We start from the raw sequence: 20,771 nt of genomic DNA, 5'->3' as shown, positions 1-20,771 counted from the left end.
CTCTCTTAAGAGTTTGTGTTTTTGTCACTGTTTTCTTAAGCATGATGTGATAGTCCCTTTACCTCCTTTCTCCTATGTTTGGTTTGGGTTTTTTTCCACCCAAGGTCTCTGTGGTTTTGCTCGTTTACTGCTATTTACTTCATGTCCTTCTGCTTAGGTTTTGGTGATGCTCAGGTGTTGCCCCAGTAGAATCTCTTCAGTGGAGGAAATCCTTTGGTTAGCCTGACTTTTCACTGCATGCTTGGTTTTCATTGAGTATGGCTGCTGTTTTACCTATAAAAAAAATATTTTTCTCCTCTACCCAGTAGTCACCAAATTCCTCTTTTTTTTTTTCCTTTTTCTTGAGTTACAGCCATTCTGACCGACCTAAAAAGCTAGGTCTTTTCAGCCTGCCAAGCAATGCGTCTCAATAATTTTTTTGCATCTCTGTTGTGACATTCTTCTTTCTCGCTTGCCAAATAGAATCTTTTTTCTAAATTCATTTAAAATGTTCTTCTCATTTCCCCCACTTCATCTTTTTTAATTTATACTTTGACGTTGATTCTTCTTTTGCCAACTGTATAAGCTGTCCCTCTTCATCTTTGATGCATCGTAGGGAGGTTTCTCATTAACATTCAGATTTGAATAAGAAAGGCTAATTCCTTGTTTGTGCCTGCAGTCAGGGAAGACAAGAGAGGCTGCGATTTTTTCAGTGTCTCGTTTTGAGTACTTTGGAAGTCTTCGCTTGGACGTGGGTTTAGTCCTGTATTTTCACCTCTGGTATCCAGCAGTTTTTAAGAAGCACGTCGCTCCCTTGGTGTCTTCAGTATGGCTTGTTACAGCTCAAAATCTTATCGCCAGATTTTCACGTAGTTACATTTTGGTTAATCTTTCCTGTGCTGGCTCTATCCTTCCCTTGAGATGGGAGACAGTATAAAACAGACCTCACCTTTGACACTGACCTGCTTTCTGGTGAAGCCTGACAAAATAAGACATTTCCCAAACATTGCATTTTCGGTGGCGCTTTTTTTTTTCCTTCCTACAGTTGAATTATACTATGGTTACTTGTTTAGCTGAGGCTTTGGTACTTACAGAATTACTGTGTACTGCCTGAAAAAAATTCCATTATTTCATTACAGGACGCAGATGTAACTTGAGGCATCAGGATGGCCCAGAGCCTCAGTATGTGAGCAGTATGATAAGACTAAAAAAAAGACTAATAAGACTTAAGAAATAAAAAAAAGCTGTTAAGATATCCTTAGTCTCAAAGTGATCATTTGCTTTCCCAGTTTTACTGGGGTGGGGAACAGCTTTACTGCAAGGACACTTTCATTTTCTCTCTGTCAGCTTTTTATATTCCTTACAATGTCTTTGTATGGTCATCATCGTTGTAAAAGGGGCAAGCCAAGACCCGTGGTTTTCAGTGTCACGTTTCTCCGAGGGATGCTGCTGAGTATTTAGGAACGTGCATTTTATTGGAATTCAGTTGTAATCCCCATCGTCCTCGCTCAGAACGTCCCTCTTTGAAGTGTGCTTCTCTTCTCCAATGGCAGAGTTGCCTCAAGAGAAAACAGTGGGTTTACCTGGGGGATTTTAGTTTTTCTTCAACTAACTGTGCATCAGCTCTGGAGCCTGACCCACTATGAAAACACAGGGAATATGAAGTTTTTCTTGTTGATTTTGTCATTTATTTAGGCAGTAAGGTGTTTACGAGGAAGATTGTCTTCTCTGTTGGTGTTTGGTTTGGTTTTTTTGGATGGGGGGATTAAGATGACTAGTCTTGGTTGGGGCTATGCTATGTTAAAGGATAAAACAAATATTTTGGTGGCGTTAGTGTAAAACTTCAAGCATGAAACCGGTTTGGGGCATATTCTTGGAAACTTTATACATGGTCTCAGCCCTGTTGTAGGGAGCATGGGACTTGTTCCAGCTGTGGGAGCTAAGGAGATAATGTCTTTGAAATCACCCAGAAGCCTTGTGCTCAGTGAGGTTAAGTATAGCCGTAAGTGTAAGACAGATGAGGGGGGAAGTGGGAATATTAGCAGCAATAAAATACTTCTTAATTCAAAAATTCACAACAAAACCGAAGTGCTGTGGTGACAGAGTGCTCTTAAATTCCCAAGCCCAAAATGTATTTTAGGAAAGGCTGACTCGTTGGCTGTTAAGGTTGTATAGCTCTTTCCATCACCGGTCCTCCTTTTGTTTCCATGGCAGCGCAAAGGGTAATGCTGCTGCAGCTGCCGGTTGCTGTTGGAAGATAGATTTTGGGTTTGACCTGAATATCTATTTAATATAGTTCTCAGTTACAGGGCATGGTTTTTCAGATGTCAGATAGACATGTGGCTCTAATGAGTTTTGGCTGAAGTGCCTGATGCCTTAAAGAAGCTGAGCTTAGAGCAATTTTCCATCTTATAATTAGCAAGTAGGTATTTCCAGCGATAAATCTGACCAATATCAAACATTTATGTTGGAACTGTAAGAGCTCTTGGGATTTTATTCGTTCTGACAACACTGGGAGGGATGGGGGTGTCTGTTAAACTGACAGCTCACAAAAATCCCTCTTGTTTTAGGATTGTAATTGAATTGCTATGCAGTAATTTTCATGCCGCCTTCTGCAACGTGTGTATTAATCCTATTAATGAAGTGTAAATACAGTGTCGTGCGTGGTGGGACGTGACTTCCCAGCGCTCTCACCAGGGCCTGGCTGCAGTTCCCGGCTGGAACTGTGCGGAGGAGGGCTGGGAGGGGACAGGGCCACGCCGCAGTTCTGCTTTTGGGTTAGACTCCAAGAAGAACAAATGACACTCCTGCAGCTCGGGAAGGAAAAAGGGGACTGTTCGGAGTTGTGTCGCTGCAGCAGTAATTTTTAAATGGCATACAGGGGAAAGCCGTATGTTCCCTAATTCTATCAAACTGAGTGAGTAAGGATGAAAAAACCTTTTCCTGATGCTGATATGGATGGTTTTCTGAAGTTTTTATTTGATATTACTTTGTAGTTACTGTTTGTAATTGTATACGGAATGGAATGCATAAGCAGAGAGGATCCATATCAAAATCCATATCACAGATTTTTTTAAAAGCGGGTATAATACAAATGAGAAAATTAAAATATAAAAAGGGTCTTTTGGAATGTGGCACACGCTTCCAAGCAATATTTTATGGAAAGCTTAAAAATAAGCATGTCAGAATATTTTTCTACTATACTGTGTCGGAACTGAGTTGGTGCTTTGACTTGAAATGCTGGGGGCTGAATTGGGGAGAATGTGTGCTGAGAGATTACCCCTCCTCTGAAAAATGCGTCTTTTATTAGTATCACAAGTCTCAACCCAAAACTTCACATGTTTCCCTCTTTGCTGAGAAAATTAGTCCACAAGCTTTGGGAAATACTTTCTGAAAGTGCTCCTTTGATAGGGCTCTGAAAGACAGATTTGTGGTTTTATCTGCATCTTTGTGGGCAGGTGGGAACTTGTAGGAATATTTTCTGTACCTGTTCGCGCTCAGGTTATTATTTCAAAGTAGGAAGTAACTCTAAATACTGCTTGTAATGCAGAAGTTCTTGAGGGGAGATCAGGGTGTGATGCAGTTGGTCCTTAACTTCATTCACATGTTTTTGAGGGGTCCTGTTCTTATCAAAAGAAAAGGATTTTTTGCTGAGGGTTTCCAAAAAAATCCCTTGGCCTTTTTTTTTAATAGCTTTTCCCCATTTAAAAGGACAGCAAAAGGACTTTGGGATAGCCTGAGGAAAGCTCTTATTAAGAAGCTTTCCAAGAATCATGGAAGGTTTAAGTCTTTTCGTGTCATACCGCAGAGACGTCTACCTGCTCTTCGCTCATCCCTCCTTTTGGACAGGTTTGCCGTTAGGTTTTCATCTCAATCAGATGAAAAGTCATCTGTGAGCTTCTCAGGCATTGGATTAAATTGCTAGTCAAGGGTGAGATATTTCGGTGACAATAAAGGACAAAACAAGGTTAGTGGAGCCAGGAATGAAGCATGAGGAATGAAGCAGAGGCTCCTGTGTGGCACTGCCAATGGTGGGCTGCAGGTTACCGTGGTGGTACCGGGGAGCTTCGGTCTTCCCAAAGTATTAACAGACAGGCAGACTTCAGTGGCTTGTGGAGATTTTTTTAAGCAGGAGGGACCCAAAGGATGGTGAGAGCGGTGTAAATGTAATCAGCCCCAGCTAATAATATTTACTGTGTGGTCTGATTAGCAGCCTTGCTGCTGTTGCCCATGGCGGTAAGTGGAGTTCATTTAGGTTAGCAGAGGCCCTCCAGCATTAAAAACCAAGTATGGGATCAAACGGGCTGCTGAACACCTAAAAGACAGGCTTTTCCTGTGGTTATCTCTATAATTGCCATGAAACCTCTCCAGTTTTCAGAATGCGACTTCCTTCCCCTCTTCTGAATTGTGGATGGTTGAATTGACCTTGATCCTGCTGTCTGTCAATAACATTGTTTTGCTAGTATTTATTTAGTTTTCAGCGATTGTTACTGGTTTTGAAGAAGGAAATTTGTTTTTCTATTTGAAAAGTTATTCTAAGCAGGGCTTTTGTATACAGAGTGTTGAAACAGTCAGACCTTCTTGGAAGTCTGCTGCTGTGCTGTGCCATGGGTACGTAGATCTTGCCACCATACCCCAAGATTTCACCACAAGGTTGTGTTAATGGGGAACCGAAGTAGCATGTACACCTGATGCTTAATATTGGAACTAATAGAGAGGGTTCCTCTGGCTGGAGCTGGGTTACTAAACTGAGGGTTTAAAATAGCCAAGGATCTTGCTGTAATTTGTGCGTTGGCATAACGATGTGTAAGCGGAACTGAGAAACTCTAAATGTAGTGCTGGTAATTTAAGAATAAAAAGAGAAAAAAATTAAGGCTATTTCGTTGGAGAAGTAAACTTGGCGAAGAAAATGCAACTTAAACTATCTTCTTGGTGCACGTTTTAAAAATAAATGATTGACACCATGCATGTTTGAAGCTTTTGATCACTGATGCAGAAGTTAAATGAACAGGACATACAACTGTGATTAATTATTGACCAAAGTCATTCCTTTCATATGTATAGTCTGTAGTTAGTTGGGAAGGTTGAGTTCACTAGAATTCCAAAGTTGGAAAGTAATGCAAACAAGACTCCAGTTGATCATCTTCATACATGTGGTTCTATTTATTATGCAAATCTCTTCCAATATGTTTAAATCAACATGCGGTAGTGGGGTGGTTGTTTCCTCAGCAGACTGTGTTTTAAGACTACCCAATTTGTGCTTTGCGTGCTGCAGTTCAGTGCATCCAGTGTTTCATGGTCATGCTGTAGCTCTAAGTTTATTTTCTTTATTTAAAAAAGAACAAAACCAAAAGCAAATCTCCAAGCTTGTTTATCATGTTCTAGCTGCAAGTATTTGACCTTTTCACCTTAACTTCCATGGATTTTGGGATTAACTTGCAATAAATCACTCCTTTTGGATGCATTTGTACTAGAACTAAATTGGTTAGCTGGGTACTTCAGCGTCCATACAAATGATGGTACGTTAGCATCTTCTTGCTAAAGAGACCAGATGCTGTTTCATGATGTGTTCTGGTTTTAACTGTCATTTACTCCTTGTAAACATGCCAGTGTAAATTATACCAGGGAGGGAAGTTTACCTCATAGATCTCCTAATAAAAGTTTGTGGCCTTTTTTTTTTAAAAAAAAGGGCAGTGGAATACCTTCTGTAATTTAGTTGCAAATTGGAGATAATAGTATTGTGAAATTTCAGTTTAAATTCATTGGGTTGAGGGTTTTTTTTAACAGGCGTATTTTTGCGATAAAATGGTCCTTCAAATATTCTCAAGTGTTTTGGAAGCTCAGGACATGCGTGCATAGCAATAGCCAGGTACTTAACAAAAGGAAGGTAGCTTTGTCAAGAAGTCCAGCACCTTGTTGAGTTAGTTTTATTATTATTATATTTCTTTGTTTATTAGTTGTTATTATTAGTTATTATTATTTATGATATTTCTTTTACCCTATAGCTGATCAGAATAAAAATGCATGTGTTTCCCATATTGAGGGTACTTGAAGTCTGAGAAAGTTTGTTTTGCAAGGTCATCGTGTGGGGGTTTGGTGCATTTTGATGAAAGGAGGACCAAAGCGGGATGAATAAATCCATGCCCTGGGGCTGCATCGCTCTTTCTCTCTGTGACTGCCATCTTTCTGCTTTGTCTTTTGGCCTCTTGGCTTTTCGGAAATTTACCTTTCCTTGCCTCTCCTACCTGATTTATGCTTTTGGAATGTACAGATCTTGGAAAATAATATTTAAAGTTTTGGGGGGTTTTTTAGAAAAGAAGTGGCAGGGCTTCTGATGCTCTTGTTACCCTTGTGAGTCTAGCCCTTGGCTGAACTGGTAGATTTTTTTCCAGTTCTCAAAGTCGGTAGCGGTAGCAGTGCTCTGCTCACTTGATGTTTCTTTATGGAAGCTCGTTGACATTAATAGAGAGTTGTCACACTGTGTTTCAGACAGACACCCTTGCCAGTCAGGCGTCATACTTGCCCAAGACTGATGGTTTTCCTGATCCCTGAGAATCTGGAGATCAGCTGAAGCCTCCTGCTGTTGTACAGCCTTGGCTAGCTCTTCCTGCTGTTGAGTCTTGCAGATAATATGGCATGTTTTAGTTTTCATCCATTTATCCATCTTTTGCAGACAGTAATGAAGAAAGGAATAATGCATGCACAGGTATGGGGAAAGGAGAAGCAGGTACATTCAAATCATGCTATAAAAACATCAAGCTGTACAAATGCATTGTTCTGGAATTAATTGTGTTGGGCAAAACGTGTGTTGGAACGAAGCCGTGGAATATAAATGGTACTTGGGGTTATGAAGAGGAATGCAGGGTAACGTAGGTGTGTCGTGCAGTTACGTGTTTAGTCAAAACTGTTTCATGGAATCGGGCTTAACTAGAGTAGTCGTTCTTGATTTGATATTCAGGTTTTTGCATAGTAAGATGTGGATTTTACTTGTTAGCTGGGCTGTAATGTTGCTGTGATACAGAGGCTATTGGTGTAATTATAGGCTGACTAATAAGTTCAGTTTAAAGAAGAAGAAAAAGAAGTGGTAATCCAGTGCATCAGATTTATAAGTGCAAATTAGTCGATACCTTTCCTGGGAATAGAGTAGTGGTTAAACATACAACGAGATCGTCTAAATCAGCACTTGTGTGCTTTCATGCATTTGAAGTAACTGTGGATCTTTATTAGTGTTCCACAAGTGACGAACAAAATAATAAGTATGTAAAGTTATGGAAGCATCACTTGGGAAATCTGTACTTTATGGCCACTGAAGAAGTAGTAGGTTTGCGTGGAAAGGAACTGTTCGGTTTTTTGGCTTCTCATTATGGTCAGTTCTCTCGTATCATAGTTGGGTTGCATGGCAGTATCTTCTCCTTTTCTGCTTCCCAAGTCAGCAGCAGTTCAAAACCATGAAAATGGCTAGTTTACTGTCAGAGCAAGCTAGAGAAGGATTCCCCTGCTGCAAAATTGCAGGTTTCTGGAAGTGGCCTTTTGATTCTGCGGTTCTGGTGCTCTGCAGACTTTCTGGGGGCTGCTGGAGCAGCTCGGGGCCCCGGAACGAGGCAGCCACGCCGGTGGCCATGTGTTCCCCTTTGACAGCAGGAGCGGAGCCCAAGGCTTGTCAGCGCAGGCTGGGCGCTCGTATCCACACTGCTGTGATCCGCTATCCTCCACTGCTCAGTGTAGAGGAAAAATCTTCCTTTCCGCAGGAGGGCAGGAAGGAAAGCATCTAGAGCGCGTTGTGATCCTTCTTGAGTGCCTTAAGGCCCCTAGAGCAGGTCTGTTGTGCTGTGTTCTTGACTGAAATATTGCTGCTGGTTTGTCTGCATCTCTTGTTTGCGGCTTGGCACACTATGGAACGTTCTCCCTGGCTTGCCCTGTTTGAGACTTGATTAAGTTTTCCCATGTTCCTGGTTTCTAGATTGTCTTCTGGCTGGAGATGAGCAAATGGGTCAGTGGCTGTTAGGTCAGGTATGCCTACCCTGGGTGGATGCTGTGTCCTTGCCTGTTCGGATAGAGGGACGCCTTTGACTTGGGCAGTCTCTGAGCTAAATTGCTGTTGGTCTGCAGGAAAAATATATTCTTCTGCCAAATGTCTCCTGTTCTTTACGAAGTGTCATCTGCTGTAGTAAAAGGATACTGCCATAGCTGGACCTGTGGCCTGACCTGGTGTGGCCTTTTTGTGTGCTGATGCAGTAGTTTCTAAGCAATGTAGTAAATAAGATGTATGCCAGCCACACTGAGTTACTTACAGAGGAGGAATGTTTTTGGAGAGGAGGACTGTGATAGCTCTTGAGACATGCTGGTTTTTCCTCTCCACCCCAACTCTCAAAGCATAGTTCATCCTTTGCCATCCTCTCTGTCCTCATCTTTCCTTTTCTTGGCCTTGAGCCTTTGTTTGATCCGAGACTGTGATGATGTTTGGTAAAAGCTTTTCTGCTACTTCAACATAAACAGCTCTTTTTGAGTTTAGGATGAAGTGTAACTAGAAGGTGCTGCTAGTTTTCACTGTTTCATAGTGCTTCAAGTCATTGTTACCTGTTAATTGAAATTGTAATGTTTAGCTCTAAAATGCTTAATTTGCTTATTCCAAGCATACTTACTAATCCTTGGTTTTCTTTCTATGGTAAGAAATGCTGATATGATCTTGGAGGAAAAAAGAAAAATACTTCCAAGCAGTATTTTCTTTCTTGAACCTTTACTAGGTAAACCAGGATCGACAAGCAGCGGGTTGCAGGAGGACGATTTGTGTGCTGCTTCCTGGGTAGACCTCACTAACCCCACTGCTGTACAGCCCCAGCCAATATAGATGGAAACCTGGGACCTTGGGTTTTGATCACCTCAGATTACTCCAAGTCATGCAATAGGAGCCTAATGACTGTAATGTCCTCACTTGCAGCTGGAATACCAAAAGGTTAACTCAAGTCTTCAGAACATTTTCATCTGAGCTTTTGGTTTTCCTTCTCCTTCCAGTGAGTGAGTGGGAGGCAGCTCAAGAGTGTAATATGCCAAGAAACTGATTTTTTCAAAGTGTTTTCGTGTAAATACTCGTCCTGCTAGTACACACAAGCTCGTATTTGTAGCTTAAATGTAAAGTGATGTCATAAATAAAGATGGAGAAGACTTGCAAATTCGTGGCTAATACCTCTTTGTAATATTGAGCAAAATGATATGTATAATGGGGAATAGAGATACAATGCAAAATACAAGTTTGCTTTGAGATTGGCTTTAGTTAGGCAGTGGGGAAGCTTGCTTGCAGGCGGCAGTTCCTTAAGTTAGTGAGGGTGCCATCTGGGGTGGCGAATTGCTTCCAATTTTTTTTATTCTCTGGATCAAAAGATGTAATGAAATAGCTGCCTTGATCTCTCGACTGGTGTTTCAGAGGGGCAGTGATGGCTCGCAAAACCTTTTGCTTGCTTACAGACAACGTGGTCAGGTGTAACTTTTCACCTCTTATTTCCTGTAACACTGGGAATTGACTCTAGTGCTGGGACTACTTCAGTGCTGTTTTAGTTACTGTGGAGTTGCATCTCATCTGCTTGGTAGGAGCGTGGAGTGCATGTGACGTGCAGTCATTCATCTAGTTTGCATGATTTTGGAGAGGGTTAAATCGGGATTCGGAGAAACGCTGCTCAGGTTTGTAACAGAAACGTGCTTATCTGTTTGCTTTCTGTTGACTAGACCTTTACAGAAGGAACAAAATGAGAAATGTTTTTGGAGGTAGGAAAGTGGAGGCTTGTTTCTCTTGCTCTTGTGTGTATGGAATTGTCAATGAGGTTGGACCCGTGTGCAGCCCTAATGACTTTCTTTCCGTCGGGAGCAATGATAAGCTTAACTCATCAGTTTTCCAGAAATCAATTCCCTCCCACCCCTAGTAGTTTTTATTTAATTTTATACTGACGCTGGTAGTTGCAGTGTTGACATGAAGGATGATGTGCAGCAAAAACCAGCATGTTTTTAGAGCAGGCAAATATTCTCATTTACCTGTGTGGAGAAGTTACTACTGATGGTGGCAACCGCAGTAGCTGATGTTGAGTGTGATGGGCAGTCCAAGGCTTTTCCTGTAGAGAAGAAATGTGTTGTGGTGGTTGGGAGGCAGTTTAACCCTGTGCAGACTGGAAGAGTTTTCACAGCCTTGAAGGACTGGAGTTAGTTTGAGCTTGTTAATGCCAGTGGAGATGATACAGCTAGACTTGCTGGAGAGAGCTCATCTATTCTGCAGAATGGTAATTTCTGGTATTCTTGATTTTTTTTCTTTTTTTTTTTAATAGTTTATCCAAGCTCCTAGTCACGTTGGACTGTCAGGCTCGTAAGATTGAGTGCGACTTTTGGTCTCGCGTACCCAAAGCCTCAGCATGAAATTCTACATGGCAGACTGTTAAATGTCATTGTACTGACTTTGTGAATGTTGTCCACTTTTACAGATGCCTTTGTAAATAGCCAGGAATGGACACTAAGCCGATCCGTACCAGAACTGAAAGTGGTGAGTTTATTTTTAATTCTGTCATGAAAAACATTCTGAAAATGTTACGCACAAGTGAAAATCTTCTAGGGTTCATGAAATGTACTGCTAGATTGCTGGAAAGCAATTTTAAAAGGTAAAGCATTTTTCTTCAACAGAACCATTTTAATGACGTTTTATGTATCTTCTATTTTTGTAAACATGCTTCAAAAATCTATTTTTTATTGCTGTTTTGACATGTTTGGGTACATGAACCAGCTTCATAGGGTGGCCATCTCAGTAGGGAAGTCTTGCACTTCTGTAAGAGGGGAAGTGAAAGTTAGGTGATATCTAAAGCTCCTTTTATCTCACTGTAATTATTTTTCACATTTCTTCAACGACCAAATGTCTTTTCTCTGTCTCTTAGAAGAATTTAACTGCATTTATACTGAATAAAAAAAAAAGAATATTTTGAAGGTTCATATAGTGATTCAAAAACTAGATTTTACTGTAAGAAAGAACGATGATTTAATAGCTGTTTATTTTTGTTTACTTTTCCCTTGGCTGAGCCACTTTCCATATAGGTGGAAGAAAAGGTGAAAATAACAGACAAATTGGGGAAGTTCCCAAATTTGCCCTTTAAGCGTTATAGAATGTGGAGGCTGGAGATGAGGGCTGAAACCTCCTCTCAGTGGATATTAAACCCGCAGCTTGTCAAGCCAGCAGCACAGAGCTGTTGAGGCCACATCACTGTGATGTTTACCCTGTGGAAGTCCAGACATAATGAAACACAATCAGTTTCTCAAACCCTACAAAGGGACTGTGGTACCTGAGATACAGAACTTGGTAATACCTTCAGTAGGTATCTGTGCTCAGTTCCTGTTGTCCAGCTGTAACTGGACGAGCTGCGCTGATCCAAGCACCCGTTTGCCGAGCAGCAAAGCAAATTGGGCAAAACTCTCTGAATTTTAAGAATGGGTGGCTGGTGCCATGCTTCATTTGCCCATTTCTCATGTGGTAAAAGTCTTTTTCCAAATCAGAGCTGACAGTAGCGTTTACGGAGGTGAGAGAAAGCACAGGTCAAACTTAGAATGATAAATGCACTTATGCAGAATGGCATTTTAATCGAAGCAACTTCCTCATGGCTACAGTTACATTTCTGCTTTGATTACAGCAGTGCACGAGGTAAGCAGAAGAGAAATATGGTAGTCAGTGGATGTAATTACATAAACTGAATCTGGTGACCCTCTGCAGGCCCTTCTTGTATTAGCTAGTGGTATAATTTGGAAGACAAATACTTCCCAAAATACCTCGCACAAGAAAATAACTAAGAATTTAGGGCTGGGAGGTGTTGGTTGGATATGAAACCAGTCCACTGTGGTAGTAGCTAGTTTACGCTGAGGAGGTTCTACAGAGGGTTTCCTCGTTCATCCCTTCCTCTTTGCTGAGCCCTACCAGTTCACAACACCCAGCAATAAACTTTGGGCTTGCAGGTGAGATGGAAGCTGCAGTTGCTATGCATTGTAATACAGAACGCAATTGCCGAGCGCTAGGTAACGGTCTCGGGGTACAGGCATTGCTGTGATACCCCAGCTGCGTGGTGTGAATGCTTGCCGTGAGTGTCTTGCCCCCATGATGTCTGAACCAGTGGTAGGAAAACAAACTTCTGCTGTGCGGCTGCTGTAGAGAATTGATTTTAAGTGCTCGGCATGCATGAGCCGTCCAAGGCTTCAGTTTGTATAATCCTGGATAAAAGCAGAACTCTTACCATTACAAAAATAGTAATTTGATTACACCACTGCAAATTATTGAAGCTAGCAGCACCAGCTGTGGCTGTGAACTTGTGCTCCAGCAGACAGGGCGAGCGAGGAGCTCCATCTGAAACCTGCTCTGCCTTCCCTGTACGCCCGCCCTTGCGAAGGAGGTGGTGCCGGGACGCGTCTCTCCCCTTTGCCTGCTTCCAGCCTCATCGTCGGCTCTTGCGTATGGCTGAGAAAGGAAAAGGCCCGTGTTAAAAGCCAAACCTGCCCCTTCTGCCGCAGCGCTATCGTTACGTTCACCGCTAAGGATAACTCTGGGTGCGTTGCTTTAGCTTGTGGCCGTGTTGGGGATGGCAGAGCTATGAGAAGGGTGGAGTGTTTGCCTCCCGTCGCTGCCAAGTGCAGCAGTGCAGATGGAGAGATGAGGCTTAATGTTGCAAGGGTTTGAGGCAGCCCCAGCTTTAGCCGCTCGAGCGGGCTGTACTCTGAAGGGGAGGATGGTTACCAGGTCACTGGGAGAGGTTGTCCTCTCTGTAGACGTTGGGTGGTCCTTAAATTGGGGTTGGTACTTGATTTTTGCAGCGGCTGCTGTTACACCCTTAGGCTCTACAGAAGATTGAGGCGAATAGACACGGGCTGTGGGAGAGCAGAGGAGGCACACAAGGTTGCAATAAAGAAAAGCCGACGGATGTATTTTTCAACATGCTTTTGAGGAAAGAATACCCATCCTTCTCTCTGCCCTCTTTTTTTTAGAAATACACGTTGGGCTTGATTTCTTTCCTTTTTTCAGAAGCATATTTGTTTCTACTGATCAAATGCTACCAGTGAGGGGGTTTTAATGGATCGTGATGTTTCTGTTACGGTGAGGAGCGTGCTAGGCCAGCTGGGTGAGACCAGTGCCTTTCCTGAGCAGTGGTGGTATTCCTGGATCCCATTTACCCAAGTGTAAAATAAGGATGTGTTAGGCGCAGAATAAACAAGAGGTATTATTGGACAAAATAATTTAATTTGTTCCAAAAAATTACGCGAAGCGTGGTCAGGCTTCTGTGCTGGATAGCTTTAAAAATGCCAAATGCCATCAGAACATGAATGGATTTATATAAACAGGCTTTAGTAGGATGTGGGCATAGTGGTTTGGAATTATTTTACAGCATATCTGGCACATGTAAATAAATGATTCAGTGTTGCACAAGTCATAACTGACAGCACATTGTGTTACAGCCTTGCTAACTGAATTATCTAGTTGCTGAACCGGGTTATGTTAGTATTTTTGTTCTGTAAAGTGTTTGTTGTAACTTTGTGTGTTTCATATGTATCCATAAATAAATAGCAATTACTCAGATTGTATATAAAATATGGGAGACAGGGATATGACTACTCTGAAAACATGCTGGTATATTTGTCATAGTGTGGGAGATTATCCTTAAAACAAGTATTAATCCTGGTTAAGAAAGAAATTGTATTAGAAGACAGATTTTTCCAGTGTTAAGCTTATTGTTCCTAGTTCTCAGAGGTTAATAGTGTGCAGAGACCCGGAGCAGTACTGCCAAGCACTTCACTGAACAACAGCAGGCCAATTCTGCTAGATTTTAATTTCATGTACTGGATTTGTATCTGGTAGAAGAGAGATGGCTGCCTTGTCTCTTCAGATGCAGGCACTGAGGGGAGGTCATAAGGAATCCGCTCTCTCACCAGGTGAAAAGAGGAGGAGGAGGATGTCTCCTGAATGTTTTCTGCAGTAGTTGTCTGGGGAAGGAAAAAAAAAAAGCCATGCTGCAAATGTAGTTTTTTATAGTCAGGTTTGAGGAAACTTGCTTTGGGTTCCGTGTGATTTTTTTTTTGGAGAAGTTAACATTAGTACTCCAACACAAAACTGACTATGTTAATGCTTTCTTCATGTTCACTTTTTTCTCCCTTTAAGTTCCTAGAGATCTTTTGTCAGTTCAGTGGGTAGTTTGAAACTGATTTAAAATATAAATCCAGGAACTTCTCTGTTAAGAAACAGTTGAACATTCTGATGAAGAAAATCAATTCTGCATTATCTTTAAAATGCTAACACCCCCCCCCCCCCCCCCAGTCTTGAGACAACTTATGGAAAGGAATAAAAGGAGAAAGAGGGGGGAAATACATTATCTTTGGGGATTGTGCATGGTTTTCAATAACATATCTTAGGGGAAGAAGGCTCTAGTAGTTTTACTACATGAGTTGGTGAACTGGTCTCTTAAATGAAATACACATCTTGCAGAAGGCACTGATCAGCTTGTAGCATCACGTTTAATGCAGATTCTGGCCAGGCGCCTTCATCTTTCTGGGTGCCCGTATGGAAGAACATACTGGAGAACCTGAAGTGCTGTAAAGCTACATGTGCTGGTATTGTCTTTGGCATACTTGGGGGAAAAAAAGCAAAGTTATATTCTCAAATCACTAGATGTCTTTCAAATATCTGGGGTCTTTGACTAAACACAGTCACACGTCGCAGCCATGGGCAAAGGACATAGCATGGTCACTCTTGCTGGAGCCTGAATTGATGGCTTTCAGTTGTTCCTGGCAATTTAGCCCTCTGGCCGGTTATATTTTTGTCACTGGCATACTCTAAAATGGCATTAATTTGCATACATGCAGAACTAGAGTCACTTGTAAGTGAAGGTTTCAACATCTGCTGTAAAAGTGTTTACATGACTGATGATCTCCCCATCTAACGGAACTTTCTTTTGTGGATGTGTTGGTGCTACACTGGTTTGCTACAAGGTAGGTCAGAAACAGCTTTGGTATGTTGTTTCCAAAGGTCTAGAGCTATTGCTTGTAAAGTGAAAATGTAAAAGAACTCTTCTCTGTCAGCATTTTCCTAGCAAGCCCTTGCGAAGCTTGCTTGCTTTCCAATTCTTCAGAAATTGTGGTGCTCAGAAAGGGCCTTAGCCTGGTTATTTATCTGCAGAGGTGTGTCTGATCTACTGGTTTAGAGGTGGGATTTTTTTGTTTGTTTGCCATTTTTGGCCCAGGTTGTCATAATAACAGAGCCGGTGGGGAAGGAGGAGAGGGAGACACTTGCCTTGAGAACGTGGCGTTCAGCTTCTGCTCCAGAGTGAAGCTCCTGGTGTAGTGAATACAGCCCGCTGATGAGCTACGTGCTGAGGAAAATAGACAATTAGCAAGCATTTTAGTTAATCTCTTCAAAAAATTGGAGATCTGTTAAAGTCTGGAAAACTGTGTCTTGATCAGATATATTGGCCATTTAAAAAAAAAAAACTTTAAGTTTTCACACACTAAATCTTAAACGTCTGAGTGGTGGTGAATCCTGAGCAGTGAGAAATGTGTTGTTCTAGGCGAAGGGAAAAAGGTGAGAAGTAACCTCTCACTGGGAGACTTTGGAAAGGGAGAGGGTATCGATTTTGATGATGAGGAGGGGTGCAGAGGCCAAGTTGTTATTCACAGGATTTCCTCAGGCATCATGGGGTTTTTGTCTGAGAAGGATGGAGGGCTATTTGAATAGTTTGTTTATTTAGGGAAGTGTATGAGTAGACAAGCTCGCTGTAGTTAATTGGCATATAATGGAGGGAAAAGTAATTCACTTAAGAGGTTGCTTGATGTTTTGGGGTTAAAAGGACATGTGTTAGGGATGATATTTTCTTTCTGTTAGCTCTTGATGTCTTGTTGAACGTTGGAGAAAGCTGAAGTTATGTTGTGGTTAAATCAGGCATTCAGAATGGAAATACAGGATTTGGGTGTCTGTGCAGTATCGCTTTAGTTTTTGTTCTTTGTATGTGCAGGTGGAAGTCCCAAGGTGTCTTTCCCTCCCTCTGATTATTTTCCCTAGACATTGAATGGGAGAATTGGAGGATTAAGAAGTATTAACTAATCTATATTGTCTGTTTTCTTGTGCCATACAGAATCTTAGGCCTCTACTTAGTGTCCTCTATTCACATCCTTTTGAATACAGCAACTCATTTCTGTATTAATTTTTCTTGAAGTCTTTCACTTAATTTTCAGTAACACACTGTACACTTTCCCAATGCACCTGTGAGATGAAAGAAAATATGGGTGCTAGAGAGAGAGCGGTTTCATTTCTCCTAATAGCTTGTGCTCAAGGTGCAAGACATTGAGCCAGAACGTGCAGGAAACCAAACCCAGCGCAGTTGCCCCACGCGTGTGCCCGCACCACTCACTCACCGCCATCGTGTCTCTCGTGTTGGCAAAACTTGGAAGCCATAGTTAGTGACTTTATGTTGTAGTTTTTCCCGAGTGAATTGCCCAGAGGACTTAGAAAAATCGGTTTACCCAAAATGTTTAGTTGCTCAAACCAAGGGACCTTCTCTCTAGACTCTTTCAGAACCTTTGCTTTCAGCCACTAAGTGTGGGCATCTTGGAGGCGAGAGCCTTGGTCGTGTTGCAGGTCTGACCTGCTTGCAAAGCAGGGTATGCAGAGCATGCTAATGATTTAGGAGGCCTGAGGCATCAGCTGTATCCTTGTCTTGGTGTTGAGCATCCTATGGGATGAGGTTTACCAGGCAGATGAAGTCAGGCACCTGTGGAAGTTACCCTTTTCCCTAAAAAGATTACCGGTTGCTCTTTCTTTTCTGTTAAGTTGCAAAATAGGTCTTGTTAAGAGGGTATCTTCTGTAACTTCGGGGGTTTTTTCTGGGTTCCAGGTGAACCTTGTTAGTCTGGAAGGAGCAAACAAACCTGATGAGTTGTTTTGGCTCAGCCAGACCTGGCTCAGCCAGACTCTGCAGTCTGCTTCCCGAGAGCATCGTCCCATGGAACTGTGGTCTGAGAACGCAAGTGGCGTTTGCCTCGCTCACCGATCTTGCGCTCACTTTTAGGTGTAGACACCTCTGTACACGCTAGCATGGCCTATAATTTCTCTTAGGTATAAGTTAGATTAAAAACTTCTGGTATGGTACGCTGGTTTAAACACTCTTCAGAGTGACTGCATAGCCCAGTAAACAGCTGTGTGTTGTCTAAGCACTTGGGCTGTGGCTTCCTTTTCATTTTTGTGGGACTGCTCTTCAATAGCAGCTATGCCTACACTGGGTTTCTTGGTTTATATTTCTTTCTGTGTCTTTTTTTTTTTTTTAACAACAAACTGTTTTCTGTCTGTTCAAGTTCTTCCTTGCTAATGCAAACAAAAGAAGGTGAAGCCTCCTATAGCATTAGGCTGGTATGGGATCTGGTGTCTCTTCTTTTCCCTGCCTTTTTACCCTTCACACCCCCAGGTTGGGTCATGGGGTTTTCTTCTTGTTTGCTATTACTTTTGAAATATGTTCTGGGGTTCTTGCCGGTTTTTTTCCTCCACTGTAGCCCACACTGTTCATCACACTTAAAGCTCTTGCTGTCAGAAGGGTGATGTGAGAAAATGCCTTCCGTTTGCTCTCTGCCTAAGTCGCTGCTTTACCTGAGCTGTTCTTGCACAGTGGGCATCCTTGCAGCACTGTTAGCCTGGTCTTCAGTTGAAGGTTGTTCTGGGTTGTAAAGAATAAATAATCGTGTGTCTCCCCCAGAAACCAAAAACCAAACTGTCATTGGGTTAGTTTAAGGTGGCACCCCTCCGTTGGGTTTATCAATTTTTGATGAGGAGGATAGTTTCTTATCAATGAGGAATAAGAAAATGGAGTAGAGAATGTGTATTAATGTATAACTTGCTCATGCTGCCTCTGTCAATTTGGCAAACTTGGGCAGATCAGCAGAGTTCATCCTTTCTTCAGGGATCTTATGTTCTGAACTTTTTGGTTAGGGTCAAGATAAACATGCGAGAACAGAGTAGGCTTAGGTTTGTTTTAAAGGATGAAATAAGTTTCCATCGCCTCCCCGAAACACCGAGCAAGCACAATGTCCTCGGAGTTGTGGTCAACAGAGATCTGAATAAGCAGATGACAACTAAGCAAGGAAGAAGGAGAAAAAAAAAAAAGACATTTGTTTAAAACACAGGAGGGTCTGGAGAACATACTTTCTCTGTCCCCTGGACTGTGCAGAGCAGGGCAGGCAGCCAGACTTGGATCTTGCTTGCTGCATCTGTCAGTCCACTTTTGGTTGATGGCCAGGCCTGGGGACAAATCAGCAGGATTTGTACTGGCTGCAAGGCTGCGGCTTGAAATGGATGGCTTGTTTGGTACTGTGGGAGTAATGCAGGCAGGCTTCGTAACTCCCTCACACCTCTAATAAAACAACTAAAAAAAAGGGGCAAATCTTCAAGTCTTTGGCATTTGAGCACCTCAGGGAAGACAATTGTTTTGGTGTTGGTCTCTGTTCTACTTCTGCCTGGGTTTTTATAAACAAACGCTAGCAAACAATCTTCACAGAAGAGTCATTTGTGCTTTAAGATCGAGTACTTCTATTTGATTGTGAGACGTTCCCAATGCTGCAGGTGTTTGGGTGTGGATGGTTTGCGTTTGTAAACTTGTTGGTCAGGTAAGGGACTTCAGCAAGTCACAGTTGACATGTCAAATCTACCTGTCCATAGCCATATATATGGCTACGCGAGCTATAGTAGCGAGTCAGCGTGAATCATGTGGTGGATAGCCTGCAGAGGTATTTCCCAGTATGAGAGTTTAGTGATGTATTTATATTTTTCAGCAGAGAAGTGACAAGCTTGCTCTGAGCTTCAGGCTTCTTCCCTGAAGTCTATATATTGCCTCATGTTCACACTTGGCATCAGTGGCAAGCTGAAGAAAGGAGTGCTACTAATAAACTGATCTTGTTTTATGGGTTGTCGTGTGTATACTCTGCTGTAGCCTTCGTTTTTTGGCAGATACTTCACCTGTTGGCGTATTTTGGAGCGTCTGTCCTGTGTGGGCTTTCTCCTCAAGTGCAGAGAAGTTATTTCTGTGTTACTGTTTTGCTTGAATGTGCTGGGTTTTATGGGGATTAATTGCGGTTGAACTTTTTCCTTTTTTCCAGGGGATCGTGGGTAACCTAGCGAGCGGCAAGTCTGCGCTTGTACACCGCTATCTGACTGGCACCTATGTCCAAGAGGAATCACCTGAAGGTATGTGGATATGCAAATTTCACTATTTTTTTCCCCCCACAAACTACATGTTTATTCATTTTTCATCATGCAGAAATGAATCGGTAAAGAATCTTGCTATTTCAGTGTTCCTGGAGATTTTTTTCCTTTAACGTTCTCCAGACTGAGATAAGTACATGATGAGTATAATTGTACCTTTTTCATAACTGCTTAGCATCCTTAACTACTTTGACATCTATTATGTGTCCATCTGGGAAACTTCTGGTCCTGTATAGAGAAGAGTTCACTGCTCTCAGTAGTGCTGCTGCTTTCAATTTGGCAGTTGAAAGCCACAATTACTGTATCTAGTACTGGATTTGTGCAGAATCGGGCACTTTGGTTTGTGGTGTTGGGAAGAATAAAAAACTTTGCAAGCCTAAACTAAAGCTGTAACTTATTCCTCGTTTAATCTGTTAAATCTTTGGTCTTGAAGTTTAAAAAACAATAAATGTTCATATGCCATAGAAATTAATTTATACCTGAAAACGTTGTAGTGTTTAACATTAATCCAAGTTTATAGCTTGAAATAAAAAATATCATAGTGCCTTATAGAGGTGTATCTTACACTAAATACTTTTTTGGTTTTTTTATCTGTTCTCCTTATGAACTTTTAAATCCGTCTCTGAGACACTGAATTTCTGGTTCCTTCTTTTCCTTACTGGCTGTTCCATTCTTTGCAGATATGGATGCAGGTAACTATACATTGTCTTCATGGCAGCTCTTGTTTTGAAGAGACAGACGGCAGTTTCTGTACTATAGCGTTTTCCCCTTGTTCTGTGTATCATTTTGATTTGTGCCCTTTTGATTTCAAGTCTTTAGTGCATCTCACTGTTTTTGTCTCTGGCTGTAGTTGTCTTTTCAGCAATAGTTTGTAGCTTCATGCATCTATGATAACATTTGTTTCAAATTAACTCTTACCAAAGGAAGCTATTAAGCATAGTACTTGACATTTTAACAGTCTTGAATTGTAGTTAAAATGGGAGGAGAGGGGAAGGGAGGGGTGGACCAGGCTTTTTCTTGTGTAACTGCAAGTAACAGTGAGGTCTTCCAGGTTATAAGCTTGCCTGAATGTTTTTGCTGCTTTGTACCTGGGACTGCTGGGGTCATAACTGAGCCTCGCAACAAAACTGCATGGGGGTCACATTTATGCCTCCTGCTTCTGGACGCTGATAGTGAGAAGTGGTCATGTAGTACGTAGATCCACTGAATACAACGAGTCTTCAGCAAAAATGAGTATCTCTACAGATCTCTTTCCTTGTTTCATGAAGAGAAATTTTTTTTTTTCTTGCAAGATTCAAATGTATTGATTAGTCACAGGGATAACAGTCCTCTCCTCCTAAACTATGAATATTTTTGATGTTTGTTCAGAGTGTTGCCATCTGTCCTCCTTGTCTTCGAGGATTTTTATTTACAGTGCTTGAGTGACATTCTGACTGTTGTTCCTGAAAGGATTAGATTGCAAAAGCGGTGTCAAATCATTTCTTTGCACATAAGTGTGGCTGACAAGCTTCACTAATGACACCATTCCATTTCATTAACAGTAGAAAAACTT

General features: G+C 41.8%; 1 protein-coding gene across 3 annotated transcripts in view; it reads left to right on the top strand.

Moving 5' to 3' along the window:
- The window catches only part of AGAP1 (ArfGAP with GTPase domain, ankyrin repeat and PH domain 1), a gene marked incomplete at its 3' end in the record, with an annotated part of 386,349 nt that overhangs the window by 109,057 nt on the left and 256,521 nt on the right, over positions 1-20,771 (top strand). For all 3 annotated transcript variants that reach the window (XM_082001546.1, XM_082001545.1, XM_082001547.1), the window contains exons 2-3: positions 10,443-10,501; positions 19,114-19,201. In XM_082001546.1, the coding sequence (XP_081857672.1) occupies positions 10,443-10,501; positions 19,114-19,201 (147 nt within the window). The remainder of the gene's footprint in view (positions 1-10,442; positions 10,502-19,113; positions 19,202-20,771) is intronic.

The sequence above is a fragment of the Phaethon aethereus genome (genome assembly GCF_964289735.1).
Source record: "Phaethon aethereus genome assembly, chromosome: 6".
Lineage (NCBI taxonomy): Eukaryota > Metazoa > Chordata > Aves > Phaethontiformes > Phaethontidae > Phaethon > Phaethon aethereus.
This window is presented reverse-complemented; position numbering and strand designations above follow the sequence as displayed.